Source organism: Cynoglossus semilaevis, chromosome 11 (assembly GCF_000523025.1).
Source record: "Cynoglossus semilaevis isolate Cse_v1.0 chromosome 11, Cse_v1.0, whole genome shotgun sequence".
Taxonomy (NCBI): Eukaryota; Metazoa; Chordata; class Actinopteri; order Pleuronectiformes; family Cynoglossidae; genus Cynoglossus; species Cynoglossus semilaevis.
The window spans coordinates 16271920-16294473 of NC_024317.1; the positions used below are offsets into that span (position 1 = coordinate 16271920).

The 22554-nt window shown below is 39.9% G+C and overlaps 1 protein-coding gene across 1 annotated transcript; it reads left to right on the forward strand.

Moving 5' to 3' along the window:
- The first annotated feature begins 266 nt into the window (after window positions 1-266).
- phc2b (polyhomeotic homolog 2b (Drosophila)) lies at window positions 267-22498 on the forward strand. Its single transcript, XM_017036715.2, has 15 exons — window positions 267-449; window positions 8277-8637; window positions 9579-9740; window positions 9866-9943; window positions 10293-10454; window positions 11303-11437; window positions 11905-12178; window positions 15028-15323; window positions 15765-16056; window positions 17773-17984; window positions 18913-19042; window positions 19284-19386; window positions 19480-19594; window positions 20426-20750; window positions 20829-22498. Exons 2-15 carry the CDS (start codon window positions 8335-8337, stop codon window positions 20981-20983), a joined length of 2742 nt encoding a protein of 913 aa, XP_016892204.1. The 5' UTR covers window positions 267-449; window positions 8277-8334; the 3' UTR covers window positions 20984-22498.
- The last annotated feature ends 56 nt before the right edge of the window (window positions 22499-22554 follow it).

Consider the following 22554-nt stretch of genomic DNA (forward strand, 5'->3'; position numbering starts at 1 on the left):
CTTATAAGGTATAAATGGACGGAATTAGTCAATGAATTATCAAGGAAGTTAAGTTTTAATCTCTATCATTATTATTATTATTTAAAACAAAAAAATTAAGTTAGCAAACAGGGCGGGCCTTAAGGGTTAAATCCCTTTTGTTACCATAGAGATGCAGACAGCGGTTGCTTTGACAGGAGCATGGAACTGTGGGAGGGAGGGGTGATTTAAGGTAGACTGGGCGGGGCAGAACACAGTACGCAGTGACTTGATTGGTCACCGTTGAGTCACATGTTAAGTTTGGAACGCAAATGAAGAGTGTCTGTGGCCTTCCGCTGCTCTCCGCTCTTGTGCTGCTGTTTTCTCTGACACACGCATTCCAACCATTTGGAATTAGTGTTGAATTTCAGGGAAGACGGCGAGGTAGCTCGACTGAAGACGGGAGACAAGCTTCCAGACGAACTGCTGCCGTAAGTCGAACTCCGTATTTCACTTTTTTGGCAAGCGGGTGTTTTCGTGTGGGTTGGTCAGTCAGTGGCCCAAAGCTAACGTCTCCACGGGCCCTTTAACAGCAACAGCAGCAAACGAGAGCAAAACAACAGCATTCGACTTCTGATTGTGGGTTGGCGTGTGTTAGCTTGCGGAATTAAACATACGAACTCGCAAAATCAATATAGTTGACAAGTGAAGCTGTGTTGACAAACGAAAGGGGGCTAACAATATTAGCTGATGTAATGGAATTCAGTGACAGCGACCGTGGTGAAAACTTACTATGAATGAAATTTTACTGCCGAGTAAGAACCATGAAGTGAATCTTCCCAGCTGCCGTACGTCTGCCGGATGTTGAAAAGTTGGAGACACTCATTGAAAAGTTAATTGTCGTTGTTGAATATCTTCTATTATACTTTGTCATGTTGATGTTCAACATGACAAAATAAAACACGTGGTGGCCTTCAGCTTTCACTTCAATCTAAAGTGTGGTTTATTGACTGCAGCCCGATTTCAGGAAAAAGTTAACTTGGAACAGAGAAAATTACATTTAATTTTCTATTCAATAAAAAATGAAATGTTAAATAATTTCGCATAAATCTACTATATCCCCTTCAACAATGTGCACATATTACTGAGAAGTAATATTGGACTGGATGAAATACCTTCAAGACGTTCCCCTTCTTATCCAATGGGCTTTTTCAGTTTTTAACTAATTGTGATTGAATGACCTGTATGGCTGTTAACCTACAGACTTAGTGCGTACAAGTCTTAACTTTGGCCATATACATTTTTTTTCTACTTTTGACTTGTGTAATACTTTTAGCTCGTTGTTATTCTTTTAGTAAATTTCTTATAACTTCTTATAGCTCTCTGGAAGGAACTCAAGGGGTCCCCCAGTTTTAACTGGGGGGCTATGAGTCTTCCCAGACACTGACAAGTTAGCCAATACTTACTGCTGTAAGTGTACACTAAATTCCAACTTTTGTCATCCAGTTTTTGTTCTTTGTCATTGACTTGAATAAATGTTATTTGATCTTTTATTTAAAATGTGGCTCCAGTCGAACTGAGAGAGTTGGTTATTATTGTCTACTGTAAAATGAGAATTCTTGAGCATTTATCAGGTAGGCCAAATAAATAAATGTTACAGACTAACAAGTCCAGCAGGTCAATCTTATTCTGCATGATGAATTTAAATTCTTTAACCTCTGTCTTTCATATAAAAGTTTGCCAACTCTTAAAGAAGATGAAGTGACGTCTCTCTTCTAATGGGATGTTATCAATCTCACTATCAGCATCAGTTCCAGTTCATTTCTATTTTGCTGCTCGAATACTCTTTTTGGCCACATACTTTATAAACTGTTTGAATTTTAATTATTAATTTGCTTTGCAACATAAGTTGGAGGATCAGCCCGACTACTATCAAAATAGGCTCTGCTCCTGTTCATCTCAGAGTTGACCTATTTTGTTTTCTCTTTTGTAGTGCAGTCATCACTTGAGATTGATGCCTCAGCGGCAGCTTTAAAAAAAAAGACCTTCTGGTTTGAAGTGTGCTGGTAATCTGTGCGGTTTGCCTGGACTATTTAACCTTGATATTTATAGATCAGAAGAAGATTCTATCCTTTCTGTCTCTTTCAGTCTGGCTGTTCGTTTGTACTCCTCTCCCATAGGTATTTTAAACGTTTTTAATAAGCCAGGCGATTTCCGGTATCCCTGGAGCAATTTACACCTGACAGACCAGGGTTTTGTTAAAGACCAGAAGCTGAAAGAAAAAAATAACAATGTTTTTTGTGCAGAGGCCAGTGAAAAATTATTTAAATTTGCTCATGTGCTAGAGTGACATAAACACACTCCATGTTTAGCCAGACTGATCTGGAAGGCTGCCAGGTTATCTTTGTGCAAGTGTAGCATGAGCCAGCTGAACAGTTTTGGCTTGGGACTAAAAAAATGCTTCAGTGTTGAAAAATGACTTTTACATCAAAACTTTAACCTCAGATATTAACGAATTACCATACTTCTTTATTTGGTTTGATGGTTTTGATTCATGCTAAAAAAAAAGAAAACCCTCAGGCCATTTGATTGATTTTTCTGGAGAAGTCTTCCAGATTTTGTGCAAAGTTCAGTTAAACTAAAACGGAGGGAATTTCAGTGGTAAAAGGCCGGTGTTGCTTTGACCTTGCAAAACACATTCACTCTGATGATTGATAGATGTGCGTGTGCAAGGAAATTGATTTCCTGTATGATCAAGATTCTCTTCCTTCAGATTTCACATTGCTCTTACATATCAGGAGATTGATTTTGCCTCGTCATTGCATCATTTACGTATGATCATAGGTTAGCCCAACAAATGTACGAAGTATGGGTCCTGGGATCAACAGAAATCCAAACTGACTTGACTGAATGCCGTGATTACCAGTATTTGTTCTTTGATGTCTTGAAAATGCCTAATTAAAGTGCCTAATGTAATTTATTAAGTGGGGGTGGACCACCACAGGCCACCACAGGCCATGATGCTATTTTGGTGCAGAAATGAATTTTTAATTTTACATTATAATGCAATTATATTTTCATTGTAAAATGAGAATAACGATTTGAAGGAGTGGCTACCATTCATACATACAAGGCTCGTCTGTGCTAACTGCCAACCATTATAAAGTTACTCGAAGTTATGGAATGAATTGCATTAGTGGGGACTATGTCCCATCACACTGTGTTCCGGTTGGTTACGTCAGCACATTTCAAAAATCACCTTTACCAAAAATGTATTCAGTACTTGAACGGAAATAAGTTAAATATTTAGTACATATAATTACAGATTTTTGGATTTTACATTGAAAAAATAAAAAATAAAGGTACATGTAAGACCGCGGTCTTTATTTTTATCTGTCTTTTCCTTAAACCATTTCAAGCATCCGTTTTGTCCCAGATGCAGCGTGAAGGAGACAGGATTGTTTGCCTGTATAACTCGTTTAATCCCAGTGCACTGACACTACTCTGTGTTTACTCCTGAATCATGTTGAAGGTAAAGTTTCTGTGCCGTCAGGAGTGGAGGTGCATCATCAAACAGCGCACATTAGGCTGAGCGACCTCATCTCTGTTCTTTCCATCTGTTTTGACCCCCTCCCCTTGCCCCCCAGCTGCACAGCTCAGTTTTCCAAGTGTGAGACTCAAGGGTTTTGTGTCTGGCTCTGCCACCAGCTAATCTATATGCTAATGACAAGATAATAATCAATGCGGTTCATGCATGGTTGGCCCCAATCAATACGACATTGCAGCAGCAAATGATTCAAATAGCTACATTTTATACAGCCAGACTTTTGAGTGGGGTGTTAATGTGCTGTGGGGGACCTTAAGTATGCCATTATTCTTGGTTTTTTTTTTATCTCTCCTATTCAATATAAATGAATTCTGTTGTCATTAGGAAGAGGTTTGCATGCACTTTAGAGCGATCAGGTTTCACTCTTCACATGGGCTCTGCCATTTCAATCTCCTGTTATTATGCATTTCATTTTTACTGCTGCTATAAATAGGTGCTTTGTCACAATCTCTTTGAATTGGCAGACATGCTCGCTCTCTGTTATCGCTTTGGCAGAGTCATTTTAAAAAGGGTGGCTTAAACGTAGAGACAACCCAAGGACTTCACAAGGATCAAAACTGACCCTTTTTGTTTTTTTTTCATCAGGATTGTCACTCCTGAGCAATTGGCTGGTCAGCAAACCATGCATTCTGTTTGGTAGAGTAGGCCACTCACAAGTTGACGCTAACACGTCATTAACTTGGAAGTTGTTTACAGTGCGCCAAGAAAAACTCACTTACAATTTGTAATATTTACAGTGCAAAGTTGTTTGAAAAAACACACCAAATTCAACTCCTAAAACATACATACAGCCAAACACATCCTGTTCAAGGAGGCTAACAACAGTACATTTTCCTTTTCTTTTCTTTTTTTCTCAGATGAAGTGTAATTGGAGCTGATTAAGCAAGATGTTTGGAGTAACATTATTTTTATGTCATGTCAGAAGTCAAAGACAAACTAAATGAGTCTGCCTGCTGTCACGTGATTTGTTTCTGATTTTATTTATATGACTGTTTTATCACTTGGACACAGCAAAGAAGCAGATTGATGATGATCACTATACTGCTAGTTTGATCGAGTTAGATGTTCAGTGCTTATGTTATGAATGGTATTATACAGAATTAGCTTGTAAAAATTGTACTTAGAACAAATGGCTTCATTTAAGGCAGTAAATTGGAAATGGGGTGTCCAGTTCTTAGCAGTCCAGGCCAGGACCAAGCCAAGATAAAGTGTGTCATGTCTGTCAAGTGCCTTGTTCCTCTGGTACCTCATATAAAATAATTTAAGTGATGATTAAAGCCAACCTTTTTTTGGGGAGCTCCTGTACACCCACCCATAAAAAAAAAAAAAATCAGATTGCAGGCAGAGGGGGAGGGGAGAGACGAGCTAAAATCATTACCATCGTCTTCATTAGGGAGGATCCTGTTGTCCAATCGGAGTGTTGCTCTCCACGGGAAATCCACAGACGCCCTGTTGGCTGTCGCTAGGATACCACATAATCAGGAGGCAGTCCGTGGCCTGGTTGGTTGAGTGGTGGATGCTGGGACGAAGAGCTGGCTGTGTGTGTTGGGGGTAGAATAGAGCGACTGAGGGTTTGGATGCAGCAGGGAACCACACTGACGCACGCTCCCTCATTCATTTAATCAACCATCCAGCCAGGCACTTGGTTATACAGACAAAGAGGAACAGCACCGGCAGGAGGACAGCACGCTCCCGGGGGATGGGGCATCATACCCCTGCATCGCGCTGGGGGTGCCAGAGGAGGTAGGAACACCAGGGTTGGGGGCTTTGTCTGAGCACCTACGACAGCAGCATAGTTTCTCTGTTTACATACAGTAATACATTTCTGTAATGTCCTGGCTCTTTAAGCCATTAGTACACATCCATCGATCTTCTCATGGTGTCTTATGTGGCTCATCATAATTTTGTCTTGTGTGGACATAAAGGTGAGCAGTTGATGACTGTGATTTAAGCTTTGAAGAGACAGCCAGTCTGTCTTTCAGACCTTTAACAGCTCCTCTACACAGATCTGACAGTCATTTCTTCAGCTTTTGCTTTACCAGCATAGGGAGATCAATATATTGTCTTGTGTGATATTCAGTGTTGTTGTTGTTGGCAGTAGTTTGTGCTGGTGCTGGTGCTGCTGCAAGTGATGCCCTAAATCCTCTTCAAGCTACTGACATACTTTGTATTGGTATCGTGTTCACTAATAGAAAACTCAAGATTCACTGTAGTCATAAATACAAAATGGAAATGGGGTTGAGTAAATGTGTGCTTTGTGTGTGTGTGTGTGTGTGTGTGTGTGTGTGTGTGTATGTGTTTGAATGATGGATGAGTGGTTCAGAAGATGGGGGGCTTAAGTGATGGTATTATTACCAGAGGGGATTCCCTCCTGTCTACACAGGGAGCCAATGCGACATAGACTTGGATGTAGGCTAATGACTGCATCCAGACAGACAGGCAGCATTTGACAGCATGCTGCTTTGTTTACAACCTTGAACTCATTCTGCCTAATCAGATTTCAGCTCTTTCACACAAGCACACATGTAGACAAGAGATTTTAATTCAAGACAGACACTGCTGGCCTGTTTATGTTGTGCAGTAATTTAAAATTAGATCACATTTTCTTTAGTAATTGTAATTTTCCATAGACTGTTTTTCAGTTTGTAGAAATGGTTTATTACATTTCTCTAGTATTATATTTTAATAATCACATTGTCCTGAAAGTATACATTATCATTATTTTTCCCAATGAAGCCATTCAAAGTTTCTGTCTTCTGCAGTGAACTGTTCATTCATAGACTCTGTTGTTTACTCCAAAGCATTAGAACGATCTAAGAATGTTCTGCCAATTTGGATGAGAGGCGTATGGTTTAGTTAAAAGTGCATTTTGTTTCTTCGCCTGATTTGAAGCATGAATGTTCTAGAGAGCAGTGCTTTGCCCACTAATCTGTTCAAAGGAATAATGAGGGGGGAGGAAATAGCTTTAGAATTGCGGTATGGCAGCAGCATTGGTGCTTATGTAATTACTCCCATCACTCCCTCTCCCTCTCTTGTCAGCCCTTTTATCCTGCACATACTCATCCAACCCCTGACCCTTTCAAGCTCCTTGTCTCCTCTATCCATCCCCCTCATAACTTTGCGTTCACACCTCTAACCTCAGGACTAGGAACTCCATCGTCCTGGTTCTGCCCTTTCATTTCAGCTGTGTTTCATCAGCTGCAAGTTTGTTTGTTTTTTTTTCACAGATCTTTCTCCACAATACCGCCAGAATCTCAAATACTAGATATTATCAGCATCATGAACACACAGCACCTTCAATAATTCTGGACTAAATAGCCTCTATGAACTTTGCTTCTCATCCATGTAATGTAAAGCACGTTCCTCCTCAGTATTTCTTTCTTATTTCTTCCACTGTCTCAGTTGTTTGGGGAGCTTCTGGGCCATTTCCTCTCATGTTAATGGAAGGCTAGACCATCAGGGGAGAAACACTTAAAAGGACTTTTATACCAGGCCCTTAAATCTTGTCTGTCTGTTTAGCTCATCCTCATTAGTGATGAAGAACTGAATGCTTTACACAATAAATATGTTGTTTAGTCTTTGTCTTTAAGAATTAATTGAATGTCTGCTACAACTATTTAAATATTCAATTTTGAATATGCTTAGCCTATGCTGCCTTCAAAGTATCTTCATCTGGTTTTTGCAACAGCATGGCTAATAAAAAGACAATTGTTCCATGTTTCAATTTTTAAAAAATATGTGTCAGCTGCATAGGCAAACTTTCTTAAGTTTGTCAATGATGGACTGTAATTGGATTTTGTAGGATTTTGTAATTGACGAATAATAATGCCTGAGCTTTGAGTATACTAGTCAGAATCTACTTTACATCCTGTCCACACTGTGACAAGGGAAAATGTTTTCAGAGACCTGCATTGCAGTTTGGCAATAACAAATATTTTAGTGCAAAATATTTTTGCTTAATATTTCAACCAGTTGTAACTGCTTTTGACAGGTTGACACATTTGACATAGATTTATGGTTATTCCCTGGCTTGCGTTTTTATTCGGCTCAGTGTTTTTTATTTTTTCAAATGACAATAGAAAGGAGAATCACAGTTGTTGAAAAAAAAACGTTCTATTTACATCATACATAAACATGGATTATCAGGAGGTCTTCCATTGTTGTCAGATGTTAGACAATGTTTCTATTAGAAAGTGTTTCTCACAATTTTGCAATGAGCCATATACAGTGTGTGTGTGTGTGTGTGTATATATATATATATATATATGTATATATATACAGTATGTATGCATATATGGATATATATGTAGAGGAGAAATAAAGGCAAAATAAAATAAACCAATGCCATGAATGTTTGCATGTTAATTGTAAATAAAGAACAATGCTGTAGAAAAGTGAAATTTTAGTGTATTGATAATTTCTTACGCCTGTGATGCATTTTGAGGTTGAATTAGTATTCGCACTTCTACTCACTTCTTTTTTTAAAATAGTTTTTTTGCCTTATTCTTTTTATTTTGGTTGGTTGCTTGTTCATTGCTTTATGATTCAAGGTTGTTTGCATAACTGTTTGCACTGATTATTTTTTGTGTTCATTATTTCTCACAGATCTGTTGAGTTGTTCATTTCTAGGAGCATCTAAAATGCTGGGTGAATTTGGACAAAAAGAGAAGTAACTGGTGTTTTCCTTTCCCCCTCCTCTCATCTATTTAAGGCACAGGAGAGCCATTCAGAAGAGCAGGGGGTCAAAGGGGAGAAGAGCAGAGGGCACCATGGAGAGTGAGCCAGGGGCCCCCCCCTCTACGGCCAGCAGCACGGGGACCACCGCTCCCTCCACCACCAGCCCCTCTGCTACTACCACAACAGCAAGCAGCAGCAGTAGCAGCGGTACCTCCAACGCTACTACTGCTACGACCACTGCTTCCACTTGCAGTGGTAGTAGCAGCAGCAACAATAGTAGTACTACTACTAGCAGTAACACTAGCAGTAGTTCCAGTGGTACCACTGCAACAGGCAGACAAACAGTGCCTCAGATTTCTGTTTACAGTGGGATACCTGACCGACAGACAGTGCAGGTGAGTTTGAGCAGCTAAAAACATTCATACCTCAAGTCAGTACTGCCCTCTGTCGGTAAACACAAACAAACACACATGCCTCTAATATCCACCTAAATTATTATTTTGTATTTCTAAATAGAGCTGCTGAATGAAATAGTAGCCATTTTCCATCTGCTTAACAGACTAATAATCAAAGCTCAAATACATGGATGTCACTCACTAAAAGGGAGGAATGCTTTCACTCCTTTAGTGCTTTTGACCTTTTGACCTGGGGATAAACCTCTACAGAGGCTCACAGTTCCCTGAAAAGGCTTCTCTCAACTTTAAGTGCTGATGTTTTGACAGCCTGGTTTTTGTGGGGTTCTCCTCACTTTCACCCCACTGATCATTGGAGGCAGATACGTTTGACACGTAAAGACCTTTGGAGCTTAAGAAGCTGCTGGTCTTTTATGGTCAGTGGCGGCAAAATATTTGTATCTGCCGCATCCCTGCTAATTGTTCCCTCATTCCAAGAAGTGTAGATCTGCAGGGTCCAGAGTACAGGTCACCGGCTTTGGTGGTTTCTGGGCAATCAGGCGGGAAGTACTTTGAGAGGTCAAGGGTGAAGTAAAAATAAACATCTTTGGATTATGGACAAAAAAAGGATAATTGTAGAAATGCTGCTTTAAAAAAATAACTAATCAAAATACAAAATAAGTTGCTGGTGAAAAGTTGTTAAGGTGAAAAGAGTTAAGCTTAAACAGCCCCTATTTAATGGCTTCATTAACAATTTTGCTTCACCTTTAATGAGGCTCTTGTTCTGTCTTGTCTCTTTTTTTCAGTATTTTAAAATTAACTTTTTCATTTTGATTTCAGTGACACACACACACACACACACACACACAGTTCTAGTTCTGCCAGATTAATTATATGTAAATGTTTCTTGTGCAGTGTAGCGACATTTGTGTTTCTCTGCTCAGGTTTTCCAGCAGGCGCTGCACAGACAGCCTAACACAGCAGCTCAGTATCTTCAGCAGATGTATGCAGCCCAGCAGCAGCATCTGATGCTACAGACTGCAGCCCTTCAGCAGCAGCATAGCCTCAGCACCGCTCAGCTCCAGAGCCTGGCTGCTGTGCAACAGGTCAGTACCACACACACACACATACCAATTGTTCTCATTGCATTTAATTTGACCTGTGTTGGTGTCAACAATGAGGCATTTATTTTTCTTTGTCTCTTCTTCAACTCTCTATTCTCCTTTTTCAGGCCAGCATTGCAGCAGGTCGACAAAACTCTTCACAGAACGGCACTTCATCTCAGCAAACTGGATCTAACCAGGCTACAGTAAGTGTAGACTTGTGTGTTGGCCATGGCTCCTTCAGCCATATAACCACATATTTTAGCCTTAGATTAGTCAGGAACTAAGTCGATATTTATCTCCAAGACCCTAGAGAGAAACTGAGTTTCTGCTTCATTGCTGCTGAGTTTTTAGATGTTAGACAAATATTCTGATATCAGTCTGATGAGTTCACATATTCAAAGCTTTTTGCCTTTGAGAGTCAAACCTGCTACATCATTAAAAAGAAAATGATCTTCCTGAAAATGCTGTTGAATTGAGGTGATTCTTGTACATTTTTACCCCAGAAGAGTTGAGATTAAGATGGCTAACCATTCTCTTTACGGTCCCACATAGATCAACCTGACCACCTCTCCAGCTGCAGCTCAGCTCATCAGCCGAGCCCAGAGCATCAGTACCACCCCCACCAGTATTTCCCAGCAGGCTGTTCTGCTGGGCAGCCCCACCAACACCACTCTCACAGCCAGTCAGGCACAGATGTACCTGCGTGCACAGATGGTGAGACTAGAAACAGCTACTTCAACAGCTGTGTGCACAAATACAGTACAGCACACACATCACTTTAATGACTATAAACACCCCGCACTGGTGACTAAATGTGTTTTGGATTGTTAAGTGTTTCAACACAGCATTCTGTGCAAGTTTAGTGGAGATGAAAATCCATTCATTAATGCTATAACTTTATCAGTCGTCATGAATTGTTTTAGTACACAAGTTTGTTTTCAGCTATGTTCAATGTGCTTTATTATTGTGGAAGGTCATGTTTTAAAAATTCATTTCTTAAGTGATGGGCTGGGCCATTTTATTATACTTTTATAAGACATATAGAAATAAAGTATATATGTTCTATAGTTATAGATGTAGTCGTACCCTAAATTAATATTTACAAAACCGTTAGCCTGCCTGTTTCTGCCCATCTATCTTTAACTTCATTCAGCTCTACCTCTCTTGCTAGAAGCCAACAGTTTACAGCAGAGTAAACATTAGACCAGGAGTCACCAACTGTATTTGTTCTAGGGTCAGAAATGTTCTGGACAGACACATAGGAGGCTGGACAAATAAAGATCACGTTTTTGTTTAACATTACTATTTGATGTTTGTTGTTTATTTTTTAATTTTATTGCAAAATTTAAGGCATTTTTAGCCAAAGTAAGGGATGCTCGGATTGTGTGAAAGTGAGAGGGATGAGTCACAGCTGAGATATATACTGTATTTGTCACAAATTAACATGAGAACTACTGCTGTGGTGATCCATGTAAATGAATGAAACAAATCTGTCAATTTTTTTAAGTGTTTTAAATAATAATAATAATAATAATAATAATAATACATTTTATCCTTCCCAGGCCCAACAGAGTAACTTGGTCCAAGTGGCGAGGAGCCTGGGTAGAGCTGTTCCTCTGTCTCCACAGCTAATCTTCACTCCCACAGCCACGGTAACAGCTGTCCAGTCAGAGAACTCTTCACAGGCCTCCTCACAGGTAACTCAGTTTTCCTGAACCCTCCAGAACAGTATCTGAGAGCAGGACAAGGATATATAAGAAGAATAACAGTATAAGACAGTACTACCTCAACCAGATTGTTTTATTTAAAAATAACTTTTATGTATTTAGTAGTTGATGCACATTTTTACGCAGATCATTTATGCGTAATAATTGACATTTAAACTAAGACGTAAAAAAGTAGAAGACAAATTAAGATAGTTTCTTTCTGGGAGATATAAATCAAGCCTAGTTATAAGTTAGCTGAAATATGGCAAATTCTTGGCAGAAAATAGTTACTTTTTACCCAGAAACAATATTAATGTATGGAACAAAAGTTCCTTGAAATTAAAAAAAAAACCCAAAACGATACGATACGATAACATCTACAATGATTGTATGTTGAAAAAAAAATCTTTAGAGAAAGAGGTAAACCAACTTTAAACCTTAACACATGTCTACTACAGAATCAGGTCCAGAACCTTGCCATCCGTGGCCAGCAGGGGGCGACCACTTCGTCCTCCTCACAGACTCAGACTCTGCAGGCTCTCAGCCTAAAGCAGAGCCCTGTACCCATCCAGCCAACATCACTGATCAAGAATCCCAGTGCAGGAGGAAAAAGCAGCTCCTCCGACAGTATGTGTGATGGAGGCAAAAAGGGAGAAGGAGCATCAGCAGTGACAGAAGTCAGAGCCATCAACATGAGCCGCAATGTCACTCCTCAGCCTCTGATTGCTCCAGGTAAGTGTTTATATCAAGAAAGGTTTAAATAATGTACAGTGGTGTGCAGCGGCTGGTTGAAAGATGGAATTTAAATGTGACAGCCGTTCTGACTCTCTGAATATATGACCAACTCGTGTTTGGGTACAACTGTTATAGACTTTAATGGGCTATTGTTTTATTCTTGGAAAAGTTTATTTGAGTGAATATGGATGTCCCAGCTTTTATTCTGTAATTTTACCAACTATTTAAAATTATGTTTTTATTATTATATAGAGCAGTTCTTTATTTTCCATACCATTGTTTTGAGGGCCAGATAAATTTAGCTTTAAATCTTTTCATTTAAAACAAGGCAGCATATGAAGCTAATCCGCCTGGATTAAGTCTGCAGCCAGCATTCTTGATGCACATTTCATTTTATTTAATGTCAGCAGACAGTTTTCACCGGTTGAAGGTAGAATGTGTTTATTTAAACTGTGTTTGTGTCATTGCCTATTTATGTTCTACTGTTGTACAACCCTTGTTGTACACAGCTGTAGCTTCAAATCTCTACTGCCCTGTATTAGAAGAAAAGGAAAACTTTAATTACTACAATCTGCTATTCCAAACTTACAAAGTAAACACTTTTACAAATCTATGAAAATTCCCCACGATGGCAGTAGGCAAAACATGGAAGGTCAGGTATTTTCCAGGCCGTGGGAATACAAACAGATCAGGAAAATAAAACGGCTCCAACCTTATGCCATCACTCAACTATGCACAAGTAGTCGATTTCTGCTCATAGGAGGGGTGTGTAGTCCGTGTGTGTGTGTGTGTGGGTGTGTTTATGTGATTGTGGGTTTAAGATGTGCTTGACTCATTCCAGTCCTTCATCGCAGGACCTTAAGGGGAATAGCAGTTACATGGAAGACCGGAGTCTTCCTCTTCGTTTAGCCTCTGGACTTCATTAGGGAGTTGAGAAAGTTGTCAGGATTCAGGCGGTGGGCAGGGGGCGGATCAGTTCACATCCAGCACAAACTCATTCTGAAATCCCCCGCCTTAGTCAGACTGTTGTTGAGAAATCTTCCATCCATCAATTTTAAAATTATTTTTATTCAGATTTACGTTGTTTGAATTAAAGAAACAAAAAAACAACTGTGGATGCATCACAAATGTTATCCATTCGTAATCATTTTGATGTCATTATAATACTGGTAATAATTGGCTTTGATACCTTGAAACTGTTATTTACAAACTGATACAGGTAAGAATATTTAAATATTTGTAATTGATGGCTTTCAGATTTGAGAATATGAGCCAAGCTTTGTGCCAAAAGAGCATTCAAATTGAAAGCAGTGTCTCCTTTTTCCAGTAGACAAATTGGCTTAACCTGTCTAGAACTATTTCCATTTCTCAATAAACAAATGAACACAATGTCATGTCAGTTATACTCGTTCAGCCTAAATTCACAATACACTTTACAATTCGAAGTATTAAAATTAATCTTAAAATATCCTTTATAAAAACTATTTAACAGGTGGAAGAAATGGAGGAATATATAAACAATCAGTTTTTCTACCAAATTTAAATGAATGCTGCCGAAGAAAACTGGATAAAAATCACATCTGTTTTTTTTAAATAAGTCTCAACAAATCTGACTTGGTGAGGTGTAACACACAGATAAGAGACATAAGTGTGTTTCTCACAGTAGATCTTGTTCCTGCCTTTGTTCCTGATTTTAAAATACCAACAGACAGCTAAACTACCATGAGGACAATGAAACAAACAAACCAAACAACAACAATGGCTGTTTCTTGACTGAATGATGTATTGGGCCCTGATGATAGTATTTATACCAGATCTTAATGGATTCTTCTGTGTTGTTACCATGTGGAAAAACCTACTGCTCCTCAGCCGCTCTGTGGCATTAAAGGGTCTAATGACATGCAAACTCTTCTGGGTAGAAACATCTACATTTTCCACAGCAGGGCAGAGGCTGTGGTTGGTGTCTCACAGGGAAAACTTTGAAACCAGATGGAGCCTGTCCCACGCAAAACACCATGAAAAAGGGGTGGGGGAGGGGCAGACGACGCTAATGTATTTAGCAGTTTCCCGTGCACAGCTTTATTGTGCGTTATATGAACATTAGCAAACTCATCTCCATGGTCACGTGGGTGGATGCCCCTGTGTCGTGCTTCTCTTCAGAAGTAACTCATTCCCTGTTTATGAGTCGGTTTTGTTTCTGTTTCCTGTGGAGGAGATGAGCAGGAACCTACTCACTTAATATTAACTTTGTCACGGACTGTTTACTCCAAGTGTTCCTTCCTGGGGCAGGTCTGATACATGACTTGCCTTAGGGCACCTTCACCTGAACCCCTGGTACAGCTACATGCTGAAACCATACAAGATTGATGTGCTGTGTGGTGGCCATTGTGACAGGTTTTCGTCTCAGTTTGTATGTGTGTGTTTTTTTTTTTTTTTCCACACTGGCACTGAAAGGTGGTGACAGACCATTTTCAAATGATTTGTGAGAAAAATTTAGGCCAAAACAGAAGCGGCGGGAGAATACACACTTTAGCAACCTCTGTTTGATTACTCCCCAGACAGCAGGGGGCAGACAAGGTGAAAGCAAGACAATAAATCAAGCTCCCCTCAGCAAACGTCCAATTTTTTTATTGCATCTCAGCCTTTGGCCCAATGTTGGTGATACACTACAGAGCTGTATGCTTGTGAGCTGAATAAAATCACATTATCGTCATGGTCTTCTGCAACATGTGGCTTTTTAAAGTGAATTTTACAAATCCACATTTAAAGAAGAAAATAAATAAATATACTCTTCTTTCTCCATCTTTACCAAAACTAAATGTGTTATTTTGCTGTTCCTCCTTCAGCCTACACTCAGATTCAGCCACAGTCCCTTGTGAAACAGCAGCCACAGTTTGTGGTCCACCAGAGTGCTGGTTCCCAGAAGACGACCGGTCAGCTGCTGCAAACAGCTTCTGTTCAGCCGTCACAACATCCAGTCCCGGTGCTGCCCAAACCTGCTCCACACCAACCTTCTACACCCAGCCAACAGGCCACCATCTTCCACTCTACCATCAGCCCACATGCCCTCCACTCCTCCATCAGCCACGCCAAAGCCCAGCCCGTCCAGCTCACTGCCATCAACCTTCAGATCCAGCCAACTGTGAGTACAGTTACACACAGACACACAGGCACAGTGACTGTTCAACATATGACTATGTAGATATTTTAGGTATTGGTTATGATTCACATCTTCATCCCACATTTGTCTCTAATGAGCGGTGATTGAGGTCCCAACGTTTTAGCCTGGAATTCCACTGAATTTATAAATACTTACCAGCTAAGCATAATACAGTTTTCCAAAAGGAGCCCAGGATCTGCTTCACTTCCAAGACATACATGTTAAAAAAGGGATCTGCTGAGTTTGGAATTCCTTCTGTAATATTTTCCCTTTTGTGTTCTTTTTTCCAGACGTAAGAGTTTTAAAATTGTGAGTCACTGACATTAAAAGCATTAACAGCTCCTGGTGTGTCTCATTTTGGATATCAGATGCACTCTCTTACCATTTTTCCTTCGTCTTTTGTTCCTTTTTAATCCATCACAGGCGTCTCGAACCCTTCAGGACAATAAAGACAAACCAACCTCACTAGTGGTGAGAGAGACGTGTCAGACTGCCTCCACTCAACAGCAGCAGCAGCAACAACAACCACAACAACAACAGCCGCCGCCGCAGCAGCAACATTACCAGCAGCAGCAACACCACCATCACCATCATCAGCACCAGCACCAGCAGCAGCAGCAGCAGCAGAAAAAGCTCGCACCTTCTCCGTCACAACCTGTCAAGACTGCAGACCAGCCCAAGGTCAACACCACTACAGTAGCTGTTCAGCCACAAGGTAATGATTCAGTGTGATTATCTCAATGACTCTCTGTGGAGTCATTGTTTAATGTTGTGGTTCATCAACTCTATACACAATTAGCCACTGGGGCAAGAACACTGTTTAAGAACTGTTAACTGTGACATTCTACCAGGACGTGCTTGCTCTGGTTTGGTTCATGATTTGTTTCAACAGAGAAGGGAGTATTGTAGGGCTTGAATTGTTTAAAACTACATGCTGAATAACTCTTTGTGTACAAGTCATTGATATTGACTTTAAAATGTTAAAAAGGTTTTTTGCCTACATTGAGTATAATAAAATTTCCCTGCCTATTCAAACTGTGGCTTTTGGGCCACATGTGGTCCAGCCACAACCTCCGAGTGGCCAAGTCTGTTGCTCTAGAGATTCATTTTTTTGTCCAAGCTTTAACTTGACAACAACATTTCAGAACCAAACTACTAAGTTAATTTCTTATTTACAATAATCTATAAGATGGTCTCTTCCTTTCTCTGGCTCTCTCTCTCTCTCTCTCTCTCTCTCTCTCTCTCTCTCTCTCTCTCACACACCCACTTTTTTTCTTTTTTTTTTTTCTCTCTCTCTCTTTTAAACAGTCATCCACCCTCTCTCTCATTCTCTGTCTGTCTCTCCCTCTCCTCGTGCTCGCTCTGGTTTGTGTGGGAGGTAACAGGGCGAGCGACTTTGTTCACACAGCACAGCAGCTTCAAACACACACTGGCAACAGCTGCTGGTCGGCGTGTGTGTGTGTGCTGCTGTGGAAACGACACAAATCAAACCACATGATTTATTTCTGGAGGAAGCCGGAGTTGGTGCTGAGGTAAACTGAGGTAACAGCATGGCAGCGGGGAATTGTTTACTTTTGATTGGTGGATGTTATTGACAGGACCATGTGGCATCGATGTAGCAGTGAATTTACTGTGTCTGTACTCAGCTCAGTCTGTCATTTCAAATATCTGTCTAAAATATATAGTTATTGCAGTCAATGGCATCGTGATGTTACAAATTTACTGGATACTCAGTTTGTGTTTCCTGAGATGCGGGGCGGGGCCGAAACCTGTACAGGTAACAATAGTTAATGTACCTGCTGCTGTGTTCTAGAACTGGGGTTTGCCTTTGAAGATGTATTTTGCCTCACAGCAAGTGTCCTCTAGTGGTTTGCAAATGTTTTGTGTCTGGTGAACATGATGTAAATGTTTGAGAACCACTGGGTTTAATGTTAGACTGTATGTCAGTGCAGCTGTGTAATGTGGCTTAAAAGGCTGGATGTATGAATGGTCAACTTAAATGAATTGTGCATTGTTTCTGGGAATATCTCCACAAACCACATACTTTACCAAACTGACTCTATGTTTTTGCCTAAATATACATTTTCAAGTGGATGTTTGTGAAACCTTCTGTCTTTTGGACTAGACTGCTAGGTGCCTCACAGAGGGTAGGTTCAGTCAAAAAAGACTCAGCACTGGGTTGTCAGCTACTGGCAAAAAAATTAAATAATTGTGCACATAAAATGTAAAAAAAATCTACTTGAAATGCCCTCTTTTTAATGTTAAAAATAAATATTAATAATCAAATGGTACTTAACTCCTGGAGTGCCATCTAGTACCCCCCCGGGGGAAAACATACCTGAATATGAGGACCTCAATATGGTTCTTCATCTCAAAGTGTGTTAGCCAAATTATGCTCAGACCACATTGTTGATGTGTTTGTCTTCCACAGAAGGGGGCTCAACAAAGAAGCCGACGGCTGCAACTCAGACTCCGCCCCCTGTCATGACCTCAGGAAATGAGGGTGAGGCCCCCAGCATGACGGGCAGCGCACCACAGAATGGGGAGAGCAAACCGCCACAGGCCATTGTCAAGCCCCAGGTGCTCACTCATCTCATCGAAGGCTTCGTCATCCAGGAGGGAGCTGAGCCGTTTCCAGTCTGTGTAAGTTCCTGATCCCAGTTTTACCCCAGAGAGACATAAGTTAATCCAAGGCTACCCCTCACACTGTCTCCAGTGTACATGGCTGCAGGCGACTGTCAGCTGACAAACACAAACCTTTGTTACTCCCACTAGTGAACGCTCACAGCTGGTGTTCAACACATTAAACTGAGTGATGTACAACTCTTAACTGACTCTTAACTGTGAAAACTGGTGGTGTGTTTTTGTGTGTCTGCATAATCAGCCTTATGCATTTCGGTCACTTTATAAATGCATCAAAATCAGTGTTTTACACCCTAATGTAATTTAAGAGAGGAAGAGAGAAGGTTTTGATAGACCTTTACTCTTACAATTTAGCTTTTTGCAAGAAATACAGTTTGACAACAACTACATGACATTCAAGCACATTAATGTGATTTTGAGACTCCTGCCTCCTCCTGGAGATTTTGTGTAAATGCTCACATGAAGATGTGAACAAATATCTGTAGTTCACATTTAAGAATTAAAATTATGATATTTAAAATGAAGAAGAAAGTGATGTTGGAGTGTTATTTAGAAGCTAGAAAATACCAAACATTTAAAATTTGAGTTGTATTTTTTCATATTTCCATGACAATTTTTCATGTTAATAATTCCATAATTTGAATATATCAAAAATATTCTACCTGCTGTTACTTCTCTTTCTGTTACAGTAATATACAGAATTATTTTGTAGGAGTGTCGATTTATCAGAACTGATCGTGATTAATTACAATTACAATAACAATCGTGATTATTCCACAACTTACCCTGTTATAAATCAGACTAAAAATCTGAATCATTTAACAGCCATGAAACTAGTAGTCTGTCTCACTTGTCAGGCCTTGTTGCCATAGTGTAAAAGTATAAATTAATTTTACTATATTTGGAACTATTCTCTTCCTACCACCAGGTGGAGCGTCTGCCAATTATAATCAACAGCCCAAAGAAGCTGGACCATCAGCTTTCCTCTGACCCAGACAAAACTCCTGTCAGCAATGCAGGGAACAGTGACTCTGAGGTGGAGGACATGAACCAGTCAGGTGGGTCAAACTCTGGCCTCGTATACCACAGATGGATTATAAAAACGACATACAATTTGGTAGCTCACTAATTTAAAAAAAGATTGATGTTTATATCCATGAATTATATAAAACAAACACTATTGTTCTCATAAATATGCTAATAAATAACAAAAACAATAATCAGCTATTTTACATTCAAAACAAACATTCTGGGATTTTTGGATGTGTTAGTTTGTGATTTCGTCTTTGTTGTTCAAAGAAAAAGAAGAACCAAAGCTGACCTGTGAGTACTGTGGCTGGGTGGACTTTGCCTATACCTTTAAAGCCTCTAAAAGGTTCTGCTCTATGGTTTGTGCAAAAAGGTGAGTCATCTGTTTGTTTCCTGAATTTATATAAAAAAACCTCGACCACTCTACTCGTACATATTGGCACTAATAATGCACCTTTGTACACAGGTACAATGTTGGCTGCACGAAACGCATTGGCCTATTCCGTCCAGAGAGGAGTAAACCCACCAGTCGCTGGAAGAGGAAATCTCAGGGTCGCCCCTGTGTAGAAGCAAAGAAACAGGTATGGAGAAAAAAAAAAACTTGCGCATTAATCTTTAAGACTTAAAGGAACATGTGTTAGAAGGTAAACACGTTCAGGCCCCTGAGAAAATAAAACTTTAAAGAGTATAGCAGGCCAGCTCTCATGGATATGGTGCATTCTGTGTAAAGACCTCAACAGAATATGACCACACACACAATCTGTCCTTCCCTGCTGCACATTTTCTACCCATCACTTGTCAAGCTCTTTGCCTTTAATGAACCTCAGCATCATTTTGGCCTTTAAAGGGTCATTAGGTGCTTTATGGTCCTCGTCAATCTTAACTGGACACCACCAGTAGTGCGAACATGAGATGAGCAGCATGTTGATTATATATATATTTTTTATTCTGTATTTATTCTATTCATTTATATATGATTTCTTCTTCATTTTACCACTTTTTTCTTTTAACCATTTAAGACCACAGAACAATGTGTGTGTAACTAATCTGCACTAACTGAATAAGTTGCTAGAAGTGCAATAAATTAGCGAATGATATTGAAAAAAAAAGCTTTTATATTTGGCCTCCAAATCTTAGTTTGTTGTGTTTTTTGTCTTAAGTTTGGGCCATTCAGCTTGATTTATAATCCAAAGAGTTCAGTGTTTCTAGATTAATTTTACAGGCATTGCTATCAATCCAACACTCCTATCAACGTCCTGCAGGTGAACTGCAGTCATTGGAGGCTAATGTATGGAGTAAATCTAACTTATCTTTGCTGTGACTAGCTCCATGTCTCAGTAGCGGTTGACTGATCGACCTTTTATTTCTCAGATCAAATTTCCACATCTTAATCAGATTCTTTCCTTTTGCAGAAGTTATCCCCCTCCCCACAGCAGACTCAAGGAGGTTCTGTGTCCTCGCCGCATGCCTCACAACCCAGTCAGGAAGAGTCCAGTCCATGCTCAGATATGTCCAGTTACGAGGAGCCACCATCTCCGCTTTCAGCAGCCAGCTCAGGTCCCCTGGCTCCTAACCCGGCACCAGCTCAGGTCCCCATCCGCCGGCAGCCCAACAGAGCCTCGGACCAGGAGGGCAGCACTGGGAGAGATGCTTCCTCGCTATGTCAGCGTCTGGTACCGAACGACCCGGCCAAGTGGAATGTGGAGGAAGTTTACAAGTTCATCCGCTCACTGCCAGGTCAGTTGAAAAAACAGAAACACTCTGTCTATTTTAACAATTTTTACTTTGAATTAATCCTTTAAGTCATTCACACAGGTTGTCAGGAGATAGCAGACGAGTTTCGGTCTCAGGAGATTGACGGACAGGCCTTGCTGCTCTTGAAGGAGGACCACCTTATGAGCACCATGAACATTAAACTGGGACCTGCACTCAAAATCTTTGCACGGATCAACATGCTTAAAGACTCATAGCAGTAATGTGTGATACGTGTGTGTGTGCGTGAGAATCCAAGCACGTAAAACCTTTATTGTAGCACTGACGGCGGAGTATTGCGGACTTGTTTTCTCCCACTACTGTACTCCTCCTTGTGATACAAGGTCACTGTGGCTGGACGTGGACTTGGCTACTGGAATATTTGTTGGGTACACAATGAGCACTTACAGATATTAAAGACGGAGAGTTTGAGGTTAAAAGTACAAAGTTAATAACTACTAAATGCAACGGCATCAGCACTGGGCCAGACCAGAAGCTTTGATGGTGACATGTCGCCCTATCCTTTATGTTGTCTACAGGATGTTGCCCGTACACTGACTTCAGTTTGAAGGCTCTTTAAACTTAAAAAGTTTCCTTCCCTGAACCAAAGACTCGAGGTCTTAGGTTTTGTTTTCTTTCTGTTTGGAGTATCTATGTAATCAGATCACACAACTGGAAGCAGGGATATCAGGCACAATCAGAAACACAGTAAACAAGAAATGGTTAATCAGAGATCAGAAACCATGCTAAACCATCCGAGGATAACAGCAGTTGTATGAGGGTCAAAAAAGTGTTAAGATGTATTTGTATCTGAAATCTTCCGCAGTGGTGTTTCTGTCAGAGAGTTCCTTGTCCCCGGTTTTTCTGCACTGTCTAATAACTGAATATATAAACATTTATTCTGATTTCAAACTTCATTTATTATAGTTAAATAAAACCCAGAAACAGCTCAGCATTTGAGAAAATACAATGATAAAACTACTTAAAACAGTTGGAGACAACTACAGTAAAACAGGTGTTTATTAACTTTGGCTGTCTGTTTGAATTAAAACACCCGTCTTTGAACTTCTTTGACCTATCCTGTCAAGAGTCACAGCTGAGGAAATAACACTAAATAATCTGAATAATTTCTGGATGGATTCTTTTCAGAAATGTCTGTACAGTGTGACAGACAGACAGACAGACTGAGAATGGGTAAATTCATCCAGAAGTCTTTTCAAAGGCCTTAAGACACGTTTAAAACATCACATTAAAGACAAGTTTTCGCAATGACGAATTTTAAACACTTGCAATTTTTGCTGGTCTCTTTCAATTGTTTAATTATTCAATTATAAGGCACAACATTGCTTTCTTATGGTTCAAATCACACTAAATTCCACAAGCACTTATTTTATGTTCGATCAGCTTTAATCCTACGAGGCTTATCCTAGAAATAACCCTAAACACAATGTACATAGCAGCGCTAGTGTGAAAAATGGGTGTAAATTACCCTTTTTCAAAAGTTATCCTTGTTATTTTAAAACTCAATGGTGTTAAAAATTTTGAAATATGCAAATTTGTTAATATGGCTTTTGGATTGTTTTCTGTTTTTGTAATGAAAAAAATCATCTATTTGTCTTTTGTGGTTGTGATGACAGGTCAACATTTTTAGGTCATGCTTTGTACAATGTTTGTATTTATCAAAAAAAAAGTTTGTTACAGCGACATTTTGAAATTATAAATGATTTGCAGAACATCCGTGTGCTGTTTGTGTTTTTGTCGCCCTCTGTTGGCTGCGGTTGTTCATTGT

What these genes read in the sequence shown, in the direction of transcription:
- phc2b (XM_017036715.2), top strand. Translation starts at nt 8,335, where the DNA reads ATGGAGAGTGAGCCAGGGGCCCCCCCCTCTACGGCCAGCAGCACGGGG. An exon ending in TGTACCTGCGTGCACAGATG is followed by an intron (nt 10,455 to 11,302) that starts GTGAGACTAGAA and finishes TATCCTTCCCAG; the next exon opens with GCCCAACAGAGTAACTTGGT. An exon ending in TCTATGGTTTGTGCAAAAAG is followed by an intron (nt 19,387 to 19,479) that starts GTGAGTCATCTG and finishes CTTTGTACACAG; the next exon opens with GTACAATGTTGGCTGCACGA.